Here is a 16,242-nt window from a genome sequence, read left to right as displayed (position 1 = left end):
ATGTCATAAGAGCATCTAAATCGTCTATATTTTGCGTTATTGTCTATCCATAGTCAATATTTTTCTACTAAATATCAGTTTTAGTTGCACGTATTGTGCAAAAAAATAAAAAACATTATTATATTGAGTGGATGTTTCTAGATTAAGTTATTGGAATTAAACATCAAATTCCTTCCATCTGACATGAATTCATGACAATGAGATTTAAAAATCATGTTATATTGTGAATTCTTGTGTGAATGGGATTAGTTTGGTATTTGGATATTAGGCTATTAAAAGAATATATCCTTTTCTTAAGAAATGGAATCCACAGGACATTCTTAATGGGAAAGTAGTGGACAGAAGGCATGTCATGCATGGTTTGAAGAGCAAAAACTTGTAGTTTACAATGCTAAAATTGAAAAGTTTAGGAAAAACAAGATGTACAGAGTTGCTTAATGGTTACAATCTGAGGAGTATGATGATGCTACTGATTATGATATGCCAATGTACCAGCTAGCAACTGATCTTCTCCATAAAGACTTGGTCTATTGCTAGAAATTGTCATTTATTTACCTATTTGTTACGGACTTACAGCATATAATACAATAATATTAAAGTTCTGATCTTGAGAATATCACATTTTTGAATTTTCAAGGCAGTCTGGGTGTTTATTACTATTTCCGTCACAATGGTCAATTTTGTAATTAACTACAATTAGGTAATTAACTATAATATGTGTGTTATGATTGTGTTTATAATTTTGTTTGGTTGTTTTGTTGTTCCACGAGCATTGCCACTTTCATTTCACTGCACATCTCGTATGTGTATGTGACAAATAAACTTGACTTGACTTGACTAATTATATGCTTTAATTTCAGGTCATCCAAGTAATATGTTTTATATTTGTTTCAGAATGCTCCAACCTATAACAACTGAAAATTTCATTCAGTTCTCTTAATTTTTAAGAAAGTTATGGACTTTTGACTGTCCTCGATCACAGCTTTAGTGTTGTCAATGCAAAAGCAATAGGGAACAAGTTGCTAATTTCCGAGCATTAAAATGGCCATAACTTTTTTAATACAGAAGATATGAAAGTGAATTAGATGTCAAATTAAACTTCTTTTTATGCTTTATCTGATGGGATAAATTGCAGACTTGATTTCTAAAATCTCAACATTTTGTAACATTGCTACATTACGTTCAGCTTAGCCATTGTGGGCTGAAGGGCTTGTTCCTGTGCTATACTATTCTATGTTTGGATTGCATAACAAGGTTTGTCGGTTAATTGGCCTCTGTAAATTGCCCCCATTGATGTGAAAGTGGGATAACATAGAGCTAGTGGGAATGATCAGCGTGGACTGGCTGGGCCCATGTGCCTGTTACTCTGCAGTGTTCTTCAACTAAACATAAACTAATTTAATTTAAGTCAACTAGAGAACATAGTCCAGAGGACATATGTTTAAGGTGAAAAGGGAAAGATTTCATTGGAATCTGAGGGGTAACTTTTTCACAAAGGGTGGTGGGTGTATGGAACAAGCTGCCAGAGGAGACAGTTGAGCCAGGGACTATCCCAACATTTAAGAAACAGTTAGACAGATTCATGGATAGGAAAGGGTTGGATGCATATTGGCCAAATGCAGGCAGGTGGACTAGCGTAGATGGGACATGTTGGCTGGTATGGGCAGGTTGGGCCGAAGGGCCTGTTTCCACACTGAATCACTCTATCATACTATGTTAACAACATTGTCATCTAAATCACTAATACAGAAGGCAAACAATAGTGGACCCAGCACAGATCCCTGTGGCTCACCAATGACCACAGATGTAATCTGAACAGCAACACTCCATTACTGGCAGCTCCCCACACTCCCAACCTTTTCCACCAAGCAAATTTTGTATCCATTGGGTTTTCTTCACCTGGTTGTCATGTGGTCTAGCCTTCCAGATGGGCTGAGGACAGGCTGCGGAAAGGTGGTCGGGCCACGCCGCTGAAAATGAAGATAAACCCGAGGGGGGGGGAGATGCTGAGAACAAAGAGTAACCAACATGACTCTAATGAGTACTGTTATAACTTTGTCGGCTCCAGAAACGTGACAACATTTTGTGTACTTTGTGTATTGTATGCAAAAGGAAAGAATGTCCCTGTTCCTTGGTACATGTGACAATAAAGTATCATCAAATCAAACTAGCTGACCATGTGAACGGCCTTGCTGAAGTTCCTGTCGACCACATCTACTGCCTTGCCCTTGTCAATCTCCTTTGTCACCTCTTCAAAAAACTCCATTTGTAAAACATGATTCCCTTGCACAAAGAGAGCATGCTGACCGGTTGCATCGTGGCTAGGTTCGGCAACTTGAGCGCCCTGAAGAGGAAAAGACTACAAAAAGTAGCAAACACTGCCCAGTCCATCATCAGCTCTGACCTTCCTTCCATCGAGGGAATTTATCGCAGTCGTTGCCTCAAAAAGGCTGGCAGTATCATCAAGGACCCACACCATCCTGGCGACACACTCATCTCCCTGCTACCTTCAGGTAGATGGTACAGGAGCCTGAAGACTGCAACAACCAGGTTCAGGAATAGCTACTTCCCCACAGCCATCAGGCTATTAAACCTGGCTCGGACAAAACTTTGATTATTAATAATCAATTATCTGTTATATGCACTTCATCAATTTATTTAGTCATTTGTTTATATATTTATATTACGGTATATAGACACATTGATTTGTTTTGTAGTAAATGCCTACGATGTTCTGTGTGCTGAAGCAAAGCAAGAATTTCATTGTCCTATCAGGGACACATGACAATAAACTCACTTGAACTTGACTGTCTCTCATCAGTCCAAGCATTTCCATCTGCTGGTAGATCATGTCCCGCAGAATCCCCTCCTGTAACTTTTCCCCACCACTATCGTTGGTCTCACCAGCCTGTAGTTCTCTGGCTTGCCTTTACAGACCTTCTAAACTAAAGGCACAACATTACCCACTCTCCAGCCTTCCGATACCTCCCCAGTGGATAAAAAAGATGCAATTATCTCCGCCAGGGCTCCTGTAATTTCTTCCCTACATTTCTAGTGTCCTAGTTTTAATGTACAACTCATGATGGTGCCTAAACTGTGGCACGGTGGTGGGGCGATGCCGAGGTGGTGGAGTGGGCGGATCAGTGCAGTGGGCACTGGAGGCCCTGCAGCAGCCTGGGGCTCCATTAGATGGGACGCCGCTCCACGTGGCCAAGCGTCGGGATCTGACGCGGCCTGTTGCGGCACGGAGTTGTGGAGCAACGGTAGAGGACACGGCCAGGACAACGTCTACAGTTCAGACACAGTGCCGCCGCCAAGACAGGGAGCTTTTACGGCCATGTTAAGACTCTGATATTTTTTTATGACTCTGGACTTAAAGGGTACAAGATGGCGCCTGAATGATGGCGACTCTAGTGAACTGACTCAGTGTGGTCTATCTTACACTCTTGTTCTTAGTATGATTGTGCTTAATATATGGTAGGATTGTCATTGAACTGTAAGCAAGTAAAATGTCACTGTACTTAGGTACTTGATGGGCAGAATGGCCTAACTCTACTATCACTTATGACCTTATGACAGAAGGATGGTATTGACCTGCCAATCAATCTCTCCTTACCTGGATCCACCTCTTTCTTGCTAGCTCATTCCATACCCTCGCTCCCCACCCTCCTTCACCTCACCTCTTTATACCAGGCAACCTCTACATCAATCTGACAAAGGGTCTCAATCCCAAACATTGTCTGTCAATATCCCTCCACAGATGCTGCCTGACCTGTTCCCCCAGCACTTTGTGTTTTGTGCTCAAGATTCCAGCATCTGATTAGAGATACAGCATGGAAATAGGCCCCTTCAGCCCACCCGCTCACACTAGTTCTATATTATCCCATTTTGGTACCTACTCCCTACACATTAGGAGCAATTTACAGGGTCAATTAACCTACAAACCCGCACGTCTTTGTAGGAGGAAACCCTTGCGGTCACAGGGAGAATGCGCAAACTCTTGGCTGACAACTCTCGAGGTCAGGACCGAACCTGGGTCTCTGGCGCCGTGAGGCAGTGGCTCTACCTTGTGTCTCCAACTAATCACGCACATGGGAATGGGTTACAAACCGATTGTTAGTCGGATTTCATCCTGCTGATTTGCCAGTCCGTCATAGTAATATAGGTCGAATCTCCTCTCAAATTTCCAGTCGCTCAGTAGTTCCTTCTTCAGGCAAAACAAGATGCTGAAGTGGCTTTCACTGCACACTACCCAAATGGGAAACTTTGGCGTTTTCAGGAAGGATCCAACCTGGAAAAGATATCCATACTAGTTTTAGTTTTAGAGACACAGCGTGGAAACATCCGCTCAGCCCACTGAGTCCATGCCGACCATCGATCACCCATACATTAGTTCTATCCTACATACAAGGGACAATTTTTACAGAAGCCAATTAACCCACAGACTCACACGTCTTTGGAATGTGGGAGAAAACTGGAGCAACCGGAGAAAATCCACGCAGTCACAGGGAGAACATACAAACTCCGTATAGACAGCACCCGTAGCCAGGAAGGAACCCGGATCTCTGGCGCTGTAAGGCAGCAACTCTACCGTTGCGCCATTGTGTCACCCTAATATTCTTAGCATTAAATGTAAAAATGGCATTTACTGACATTTCGAGTCATAGACCCATTTAGCATGTGATATGAATCAAGTGTAGGGATACCTGTTCGAGCCTGCCCTGCCATTCAATAAGACTGGTTATAACCTAAACTATATATGTGTCTTCGTCCTAGGGTAAGGGAATCATGAAGCAGAGGGCATAGGTTTAATGTGAGCGGGGAAAAGATCTAATGCAGCCATGACCTGAGCGGCCATGTTTTCGCACAGAAGATGGTGAGTACATGGAACGAGCTGCCAGAGACGGTATCTGAGGCAGATACAACTTATAAAGACATTTGGACATGGATCAAAACGGTTTAGAGGGATGTGGACCAAACGCAGGCAAATCGGACTACAGTGGATGGGACGTGGGAATCAAGAACCAGGGGACATACGTTTAAGGTGAGAGGGGAAAGATTTAATAGGAAGCTGAGGGGCAACTTTTTAATAAGGAGGGTGGTGGATGTATGGGACAAGCTGCCAGAGGAAGTGGGCAGGTACAACTTTTAAGGACATTTGGACAGATACATGGATAGATGTGTTTCGAGGCATATGTGCCAAACGTGGGCTGGTGGGACTAGTGTAGATGGGGTATATATTGGATGGCATGGGCAAGTTGGGCCGAATGGCCTATTTTCTGTGCTGTATTTACCCAAGTGCCTACGTTTTTTTATTTGCCCAAGTTCAACAATATCCCCATCCACCCAGTAACCTTTCACTCACTCGCTTACAACAAACCAATTACACGTTCTATCTTAAATGATGATCTAAGATCCCTGAAATAAAGTGGACAGTTCTTGTAACACTGCTGTTCGTGGGATATTGCTGTGTGCATATGGACAGTCAGATCTGACAGAAATGTCACCACACGTTGCCCCTGGACACCTTCATGGGTTGTAAAGTGCTTTGGGACAACCTGAAAGAAGCAGTGGACACGTTGCTCAGTCTCCCTTTCAAGGTCAAGTCTGCATTGTGTATTCAACATGCTGATCTTCAGTCTAATTCCCACTGCCGGGCATGTCTTGTGGCTTACTCCAACATAACCATTACCCAGTTTATGAGAAACTTGGCACCCAACTAATTTATAATACCACATAAAATTGCATAAATATAGTGCTTTATTGAGGAAAATATAGCTTCAAATTGCCATCTGCCATCTTCTTCAGCCTTCTCATTTTCCAGCACGACTATATTTTTTGCTCTCTACCCTCAGCAGGCATTGCAGTGACATCGGCAACTGCAACCATTTACTGTTATGAACACTAACAACTGATATGTCCTTCCTTTTGGCAGGCAATGTTTAATAGACAAGTAGAAAATTGCTTTAAGTGCGGTTTTAAGTTTAGCTTAGATACAGCGTGGAAACAGGCCCTTAGACTCACCGAGTCCACGCCGACCATCAATTAGTTCCCACTTTTTTTTTACAACAATTCACACTAGTTCTATGTTATGCCACTTTTTCTTCCACTCCCTACACACTCGGGGCAATTTACAGAGGGCCAATTTACCTACAAACCTGCACGTCTTTGGGATGCAGGAGGAGACCAGAGCATCTGGAGGAAACCCACAAAGTCACAGGATGAACGGGCAAACTCCACACATACAGCACCCAAAGTCAGGATTAAACCCGGGTCTCTGGTGCTGTGAGGCAGCGGCTCTACCTGCTACGCAGTCTCCCTCAAACTAGAAAGTGATTAGCTTACAGAATGTTTATAAGATATTGGGACAGTGCAGTGGCTGCTGGCTCAAGGCTCCAATGTTGAGCCTTCATTCAATGTTGATCGTCAGTTCTGTCTGTGTGAAGTTTGCATGATTTCCCTATGACCACTTAGGTGCTCTCACATCTCAAAGATGTGCGGGTCAGTAGGCTTATTGGCATCTGTAAATTGTAAATGAGTAGTGGCATTTGATTTGGGGGTTGGCAGTCGGGTTAGGGGGAGTTGAGTTGATGAGAATGTGGGGAGATTAAACTGGAAACGACACAATGTGCTGGAGTAACTCAGTGGGTCAGGCAGCATCTCTGGGGGAAATGGGTAGGTGACGTTTCTTCAGATAGGTAGGACTTTTCTTCAGACTAATTGTTGGGGGAGGGGGTGAGGGGAAGAAAGCTGGAAGAGAGGAGGGGTAGGACAATGCCTGGTAGGTAATAGATTGATACGTCAGGGTGGATAGTTGACAAAGGTCAGAGATGAAAAGACAGTAGGTGTTAGACAAAAGGATTGAAGTGTTACGAATAGTGAAGCTAGAGGAAGGAATGTAAGAAGGGGAGGGATAGAAATAGGCATGAGTCCAGGTGGGGCTTGAAGGGACGAAGGTGGGGGGAGGGGGCAGGATCAGTGTAAAACTGGATTGTTGATGGTTGGCATTAATCAGGTGAGTTTAAAGAGATACAAGAAATAGCAGATGCTGGAACCTTGTGCAAAAGACAAAATGCTGGAGGAACAGTGGGTCAGGCAGTATTTGTGGAGGGAAATGAACAATGTTTTGAATCGGGACCATACTTCAGACTGATCAGACTGAAGAAGGGTACTGACCAAAAACATCATCTGTCAATGCCCTCCATTAAGCTGCCTGTCCTGCTGAGTTCCTCCAGCACTTTGTATGTTACTGGGTGCGTTGAAGTGTCCGTTTCTGTGCTGTGTGATTCTATGACACTATATCAGTGCACCAAGCAATGTCCATTGATGGAATTGAACTCTAGACATTAAATTGAGCAACCTCCATGTTAGAATTCTCATCCTCAATTTCACACTGATACTTTTATGATATTGGTATTGATATTGATTTATTATTGTCACATGAATCGAGATACAGTTGAAAACTGCCTCATTTCTCGCAAATTCTGTAACCAAACGAGATATCAGCCCTGAATCTTGATCTTTTGCACATCCTCAATTTTTATCACAGGCAGCTAGGTCGTGGCATGAAACATTGCTTGATAATGCTCCTGTAAAATGCCTTCAGGGTAAAAAAAAAACCAACAATGTAAATTTAAGTTAGAATCACAGAATCTGTGATTCCACCTGTCCCTATATCTCTCCCCGTCGACTCCGTCAAAGGAACCTCGACAGTCTTTTCAGGTGAGGCAGAGGTTCACTTGCACCTCCTCCAACCTCATCTACTGTATCCGCTGTTCCAGGTGCAGACTCCTATATATCAGTGAGACCAGGCGCAGGCTCGGCGATTGTTTCGCTGAACACCTTAGTTCAGTCCTCCGAAACCTACCTGATCTCCCGTTTACTCAATATTTTAACTCCCCCTCCCATTCCCATGCTGACCTTTCTGTCCTGGGCCCCCTCCATTGTCAGAGTGAGGCCCAGAATAAATTGGAGAAACAGCACCTCATATTCCGCTTGGACAGCTCACACCCCAACGGTATGAACATTGACTTCTCTAACTTCAAATAACCCTTGCATTACCTCTCTCTCCATCCATCCCCCTCCCCAGTTCTCTGGCCAGTCTTACTGTCTCCGACTACATTTTATCTCTGCTTGCTTTGTCGCTACCTTTCCCAGCAATGGTCTATTCTATTTTTTCCTTAATCTCATTCCCTTTGTGCTATTTTCACACCTTACACTTCCTTATCTATGTATCTCCCACTCTCCTGACATCAGTCTGAAGAAGGGTCTCGACCCGGAACGCCACCCATTCCTTCTCTCCAGAGATGCTGCCTGTCCCGCTGAGTTACTCCAGCATTTGGTGTCTATCTTCGGTTTAAACCAGCATCTGCAGTTCCTTCTTACACATCACAGAACCATTACAGTTCCACCCCCTATTTTCCATCAACTGGTGGTCTGGGCCCCTCTTTAAATGTCACCTCACCCCCCCCCCCCCCCCCCCCCCCCTCCCCTCCCCTGTAAGTCCTTAGAAAATTGTGGTGCCTAGTCCAGAGGCAAGTGCCTATCCTACATCCTTTTGAAGGGCCTGATTTCCGTTCATGCACACTGGCTGTGACCTTTAATGTGGTATGTGGGAGATTTGAGACAAAGGCAGCAATGTAGGAACCGCTGAAAGATGAGTGAACAATAACGTACGGTTGAGGGCAACTGATCTGCTGAAGAAGCAGGAAGCAGCTTGCTACACAAGACTGCATGCTGTGCTTTGATGTGAACTGGTATCGTGAGAGTCACTTTTTTGGTCTACATGCAACACCCACAATGAGCCCTTGGGATGCCGTCGAAACCTTTCCTATCCATGTACCTGTCCAAGTGCCTTTTAAATGCTGTGTCGGAACCCTTCTTCAGATTCAGGTTCCAATCCAAAACATCACCTATTCTTTTTCTCCAGAGATGTTGCCTGACCCGCTGAGTTTCTCCAGCTTTTTGTGTCTATTTTCGGGGTAACCCAGCATCTGTAGTTCCTTCCTCCATATTTACTTCTCTGGAAGCTCGTTCCATATACCCATTGAGTTTCTGAGTGAAACGACTGCCCCCTCAAGTTCATATTATATCTTGCCATAAAAATGTATGTCCTCTTGCTTTTGATTCCCCTACCCAAGGTCAAAGACATTCACCCTATTTGTTCCCCTCATAGGGTCATAGAGTCATACAGTGTGGAAACAGGCCCTTCGGCCCAACTTGCCCACACCAGCCAACATTGTCCCAGCTACACTTGTCCCACTTGCCTGCGCTTGGTCCATATCCCTCCAAACCTGTCCCTTCCATGTACCTGTCTAACTGTCTCTTAAACGATAGACAATAGACAATAGTTTGCAGGAGACAATAATAATGCAGGAGTAGGCCATTCGGCTCTTCGAGCCAGCACCGTCATTCAATGTGATCATGACTGATCATAAAGACCGGAAAGATAATCTGTCCATTTCCCTCCACAGATGCTGCTAGACCCACTGAGGGGATAGTCCCAGCCTCAACTACCTCCTCTGGTAGCTTGTTCCATACACCCACCACCCTTCGTGTGACAAAGTTACCCCTCTGATTCCTATTAAATCTTTTCCCCTTCACCTTGAACCTATGTCCTCTGGTCCTCGATTCCTCTTCTCTGGGCAAGAGACTCTGGGCATCTACCAGATCTATTCCTCTCATGATTTTGGACACCTCTATAAGATCCCCCCGCATCCTCCTGGGCTCCATGGAATAGAGACCCAGCCTACTCAACATCTCCCTGCAGCTCACACCCTCTAGTCCTGGCAACATCCTCGTAAATCTTCTCTGAACCTTTTTAAGCTTGACAATATCATTCCTTATAACATGGTGACCAGAACTGAACACAATATTCTAAATTTGGTCTCACCAACGTCTTATACAACTGCAACATGACCACCCAACTTCTATACTCAATACTCTGACTGATGAAGGCCAAAATGCAAAAAAAGCCTTTTTGACCACCTTATCTACCTGTGACTCGACCTTCAAGGAACCATGTACCTGTACTCCTAGATCCCTCTGCTCTACAACACTACCCATATGCCTACCATTTACTGAGTAGGCCCTGCCCTTGTTCGACGTCCCAAAATGCAACACCTCATGATTTTATACACCTCTACAAGATCACCTCAACAGCTTCCTGCACTCCAAGGAATAAAGTCTTAGCCTACTCAACCTCTCCCTATGGCTCAGATTTGTTTTGTAATGTACAAGAACATGTGGTATGGAGTCAATGAATGTGGAACTACTCTAAATATTCTCTCTTTGTAATCAAGGATGTTTCAAGATGGAATACAACAGGTTTTATCTAGTCAGCACATAACTAACACAAGACATAGCAGAGATCATTAATGTTAAATTTAGGTACAGTATGTTGACCACATTACTTCAGAAAGCGACTTCAGTTTTTCCACATCATCAGCACACGGATTCCATTTATAAGAAGTGTTATCTCTGCCACATCTGCATAAATTGAACTCCCTCTGTGGTCCCCAACCGCAAGCCTGGATCCATTATCATCTGCAACCCTCCCTGCCACAGCTTTGACTGGACATTTGTGCCACAGCAGTATGCATAAATGGCTGTCTTCTATACTGTAATATAATTGTGGTGAGAGAGGAGAGATTTAAGAGAATGAAGAGAAATCTCGTTGCTCAGAGGATAGTGATTTTGTAGCATTCTATCACAGAAAATTGTGGAGGCCAAGCACTGAAATTATGTGAGGAGGGAGATTTCTAGACAGAAGCATCAAAGGGTATGAAGAGAATAGGAACATAGACAATAATCAGGACTAAATTGAATGGCTGAGCATCAATGAGATTTGCTGTTCGTCTATTTCCGGGAACCTTCATTTAGTCTAACATCCACTTTAGGTTAGTTTAGAGATGGAAACAGGAAACAGGCCCTTTGGCCCACTGAGTCCATGCTGACCATCGATCACTCATTCACACTTACTTTTTGAAAATCCAGATACGGTACATTGCATTTAATGTTTCTGCCTATAAAACTTGTTGGTTATGCCCCTGTCCCACTTAGGTGATTTTTTAGGCGACTGCAGGTGACTAGTCAGTCGCCACATGGTCGCCGGATGTCGCCCGTATGGCCGTGAGTAGTTTCCTCAGTCGCCCAAATAATCGTAGCGTTTTTCTGGTCACCGCTGGATTTTGAAATGTTCAATACTTTTCGGCAACAGTGGGGTTGACACCAACAAGTGTAGTTTGACTTCTCTTGACGTAGGTGCTGTTGTACCATGATGACGCATGTTGTCGCCAGGATGACGTAGGTTGTCGCTGGTACTGACTTCGTTTTTATTTGTTGTTAAAGTATGATCCTATTTCAATTTTTATGTCGAAGGGGGGTCCAGTCGCCGTTTTTTCAGCGACCTACTACGACAATGACAGTCGCAGGCAGACGCCTAAAAATAGCCTAAGTGGGACAGGCCCATTACATTCTAAAAAGACCATGTTGAATTTATCCAATTGACTTAGTCTGATGAAGGGTCTCGACCTGAAACATCACCCATTCCTTCTCTCCAGAGATGCTGCCTGTTACTCCAGCATTTTGTGTCTATCTTTGATTTATTTTATCCCGAATCTCTTTATGCAATCTGGCATTTTTCCTACTTCCGATCTTTGTTTAGTTTAGTTTAGTTTAGTTTAGAGCTACAGCACGGAAACAGGTCCTTCGGCCCAGCTATACCCGTACATTTGCACTATCCTACACTAGGGACAATTTACCATTTTTACCAAAGTCACCGTGCCGCCATTATCCTTTATCAGAAGGTGGTGGATGCCTGGAACACACTGCCAAGGGTAATGGTGGAGGCAGATATGACAGAGGCATTTGAAAGGCATTTAGATAGGCACGATGATATGCGGGGAATGGAGGGATATGTTTTGTTTAGTTTAGTTTAGAGATAAAGAGTAGAAAGAGCCCTTCGGCCCACAGTGTCCGCAACAACCAACAACAATCCCCATACTATCCCCGTTTCCTACAAGGGAGTAGGGGCCATTTACAATTATACCAAGGAAATTAGCCTACAAACCTGCACATCTTTGGAGTGTGGGTGGAAACCGGAGCACCCGGAGAAAACCCGCTCGCAGGTCACGGGGAGAACGTATAAACTCCGTATAGACAGCACCTGTTGTCAGGATCGAACCCGGGTCTCTGGTGCTGTAAGGCAACAACTCCACCGCTGCCCCACCGTGTCACTTACTTTTTGAAATTCCAGATACATTGCATCCAATGTATCTGCTTCTTGTTGTTTACATTCTCAAAAAGCTATGTTGATTCATCCCCAGATCCTGTTCACTGGTTCTTTATGGAATCTGGCATTTTTCCTACTTCCAATGTCGAATCTACTTGCCACTCCTCCTAAAAATGGAAAGTTGCTGGAAGAACTTAGCCAGCCAGGCAGCAAAATGAACAGCCGATGTTTCGGGTCAAGGCAGTTCATCTGGTTTGAGTCCAGATGAAAGGTCTCACCCTGAAGCTTTGACTGTCCAATTCCCTCTGCAGATGCTGCCTGACCCACTGAGTTATTTCAGCATCTTTCCTGTATTCGTTCTATATACCATTATCTGCAATCTCTTGTGCTGCCTAGCCTCGAGTTCTGTTTTCTCCCTCCTGCCTTCCTTGAATACTGGAATAGTTTACTACCTACCAATCTGCAAAGAGATTAGTTTCGAGATACAGCATGGAAACAGGTCCTAATGAGTCCATTGAGCACCCATTCGCACACTAGTTCCCTACACACTAGAGGCGATTTACAGCGGCCAATTAGCTGACAAACCCACACATCTTTGGGATAGGGGAGAAAACTGGAGCACCTGGAGGAAAGCCACCCTGTCACAGGGAGAATGAGCAAACTCCACACACAGACAGTGCCCGAGCTTAGGATTGAACTGTGCCGCCCATTATCCAAATTTAAGGATATTCCAAAATTTAAGGAAAACTGGAGCCAATGGTTTTCAACCTCAAGGATGTATGCTATCTAGTCCAGGGAATGTGTCAGATTTATCTAATTAATAATGAATAATTCCTGTACTACTTCTTTACAGCTGCTAAATCCGATTTAGTAGTGCCCATTCGTAATTAAATCCATGCTTTTTTGGAATATTTCTTCAGTGTTCTACTGTGAAAACAAGATGAAATCTATATAATTAAAAGTCTCATCTTGACCACTTCCTGTCTGTGCTGTATATTGATTTTAGAAAAAACGCTACCCTGTATCGATGTGATTTTTGGCCATCTTCCTCACAGTCCTCCTCTGCTGAGGCAGCCCCGAGGGTTTTTCCCATCGATGGAAAATAAAAAAGTTATGAATGTTTAAAAAACCTTGAGATCAGCCGATTGGTTCTCTCGTCTGTCAATCACGGCGATTAAGGTTCCGGGGGGGGGTTGCAGGACTATAAAACCCTGGGTGCCTGGACGCGAGTCAGTCACTCTGGAAGATCACGTGGAAGAGGCCACAACTGTCATCCTAAGCTGTGAATCAACTGAACTGTGAGTCTGCAATGTATTTGCAATAAATGATTTGTTAGCCCTTAATGACAATGCCATGAGTTGTTTGGCCTGCTGCCCTGCCTGTGCTTGAAACTGCAATGCTTTATTAGGTCCGTCTGTGTTTGGAAGGAATAAATGCTTTATTAGGTTCGACTGTGTTTGGAAGGAATAAATGCTTTATTAGGTCCGACTGTGTTTAGTCCAAAAGTCCCGCTCATTTTGTGACTTCCCCTTAGTGGACAGATCGCGCTGATTGCGTAATTTCCGGTGAGTACAGAGGTCGCGCTGATTGCGTAATTCCCGGTAAGTGCAGAGGTCACGCTGATTGCGGAAGACCCGCTGACTGCGGAAGCCCCAAAGAGGAGAGGCCGTGTGAGTATTCAAGAAAGTACTACCATATATAAGGTGTGTGAGTCAGTGTGTGTGTGTGTATGTGTGAGTGTATGTGTGTTTGAGTGTATGAGTGTATGAGTGCGTGTGTGTGAGTGTGTGTGTGTGTATGTCTGTGTGTGTGAGTGTGTCTGTGTGTCTGTGTGTGTGTATGTGTGTGTGTGTGTATGTGTGTGTGTGTGAGTGTGAGTGTCTGTGTGTGTATGTGTGTGTATGTGTGTGTGAGTGTGTGCTTGTGTGCGCGCGTGTGTATGTGGGTGTGTGAGTGACTGAGTTAGTGTGTGTGTGTATGTGTGAGGTGGAGGGGGCGTGCGTGTGTGTGTGCGTGTGTGTGTCTGTGTGTGTGTCTGTGTGTGTGTGTGTGTGTGTGTGTGTGTGTGTGTGTGTGTGTGTGTGTGTGAGAGAGTCTGTGTGTGAGTCTGTGTGTGAGTCTGTGTGACTTAGTCTAGTAATTATTACATTTCTCTGCTATTTCCCTATTCAGTGTAATATCTCCCATCTCTGATTGCAACAGATGGGTGCTTACTTTCAATAGGTAACAGAAAGGAACTGTAGATGTTGATTTATTGCAGAGTTAGACACAAAATGCTGGAGAAACTCAGCAGGTCGTGCAGCATCTCTGGAGAAAAAGGATAGGTGACCATTTGGGTCCGGACCCCTGAAGGGTCTCACCTGAAATGCCACCTTTCCATGCAACTCCCTGACTAACTCCAGCATTTTGTGCCTATATTCGGTGTTTTCTTTCATTACACTCCACCTTAGGTTTAGAAGCTTTTACAAACCATGTTTGTATCCCTGGCTAGTATTCTCTCTATCAATTTCTTGTTCAGGCTTTGTTGTTTTCTTAATCCTTTACAATCCTTAGCTTAACATTCTTTTCTGACAACATTATAAGCCTTCTCATCTAATCCAATACCCTGTAACATTCTCATATTAGCCCAGATGCATCACGTTTCTCCGTGTGTTTTTATTCCTTAAAGGAATATCAGTTGCAAATTACACATTATTTTAAGTGTTTGCCATTGCTTAGCAGCTGCCTTATCTTTCATTCAAGTTCCTCAATCTTCCTCAGCCAACTTATTTTTTAATGCTTCGGATTTAAGCTTCAGTAACAGAACTAGCTAAATCATGATTCCATCACACTAGGATCATTCCTTACCTCTTTTACCACATTTATGAATGCAGGTTAGGTAACTTCATGTAATTATAATCAATAATGTGCATAAAATAACAGTCATTTGGGTGGCTCAGTGGTGCAGCTGCTGGAGCTGTTGCCTCACAGCGCCAGAGACCTGAGTTCGATCCTGACCTCAGGTTATTTTACATGAATCTATGTAGTTTGCACTTTCACCCTGTTACCATGTGAGCTTCCTCCAAAGATGTGTGGTTTGTAGCTTAATTGGCCTCTGTAAAATTGCCCCTGGTGTGTAGCGAGTGGACATGAATGTGGGTTAACATAGAATTAGTGTGAATGGGTAATGATAGTCAGCATGGACTCAGTGGGCTGTTGGGCCTGTTTCGTTGCTGTATCTTTAAAACAAATTGCTGCAATACAGTCAACAAGCTTAATTAACAGAAGAATTATCCAAACGTGGCGTTACCAGTGTAGTTAATATATGTACCCTTAGCTTAAAAGCTGATTTAGTATTCAAGGTATTCTAAACAACAAGTGACTCCAATTTACCTAGTTACATGCTCAAAAAAATGTGGAGAGCAGAATGATCTGGGTCTATGATGATTGAATGGGTTTGGCTGCAGTTATTTAGATTGGATTGGATACCTTCAAAGAGAATATTGGTAAATGAGGGTGGTAAGACTCTACAACAAGGGTCTTACCACCCTCATTCCAGTATTTGATAAGGTCCCATAGGAATCATATAACAATTACAGCACATGGAAACAGGCCATCTCTGCCCTACAAAAATTGGTTGGCAGACAACAAATTTTTTTTTTTCCCCTTGGGTCCCTTTCAGAATGGCAGGCAGTGCACTCATACTCAAGGCTAACCCTCCACAGCTATTTCATATACATATGATTTAAAATGAAGGGATTACATTTTTAAATGATACCAATGAACCTGCCTCCACCACTGTGAACTGGGAGCTCATTCCACACCGCCACCACTCTCGACGTAAAGAAGTTGGGTGATATTACCCTAAACTTCTGATAATCCCCATGTCCTCTTGTTTGAATCTTCCCTAGTTCTTAAGGAAGTAGCTCCAGAAATAGTCCACATGCAACTCTGTCTATCATCATTCAAACTCTTTCTATCTGGAGTCCCCCCTGAACCTTCTGCGCTCCAGCAAATAAAGACCTCACTTT

At 43.7% G+C, this 16,242-nt stretch overlaps 1 protein-coding gene across 1 annotated transcript in view; it reads right to left on the bottom strand.

Annotated features, from left to right (window-relative positions):
- mindy4 (MINDY lysine 48 deubiquitinase 4) overlaps nucleotides 1-16,242 on the bottom strand; it is a 210,121-nt gene that overhangs the window by 10,878 nt on the left and 183,001 nt on the right. The window contains exon 16 of the mRNA XM_055649066.1: nucleotides 4,111-4,291. Within this exon, the coding sequence (XP_055505041.1) occupies nucleotides 4,111-4,291 (181 nt within the window). The remainder of the gene's footprint in view (nucleotides 1-4,110; nucleotides 4,292-16,242) is intronic.

This window comes from Leucoraja erinacea, chromosome 2 (assembly GCF_028641065.1).
Source record: "Leucoraja erinacea ecotype New England chromosome 2, Leri_hhj_1, whole genome shotgun sequence".
In the NCBI taxonomy this organism is placed as follows: domain Eukaryota; kingdom Metazoa; phylum Chordata; class Chondrichthyes; order Rajiformes; family Rajidae; genus Leucoraja; species Leucoraja erinaceus.
Note: the sequence above shows the minus strand (reverse complement) of the source record. Positions and strands in the feature narration are given on the sequence as shown.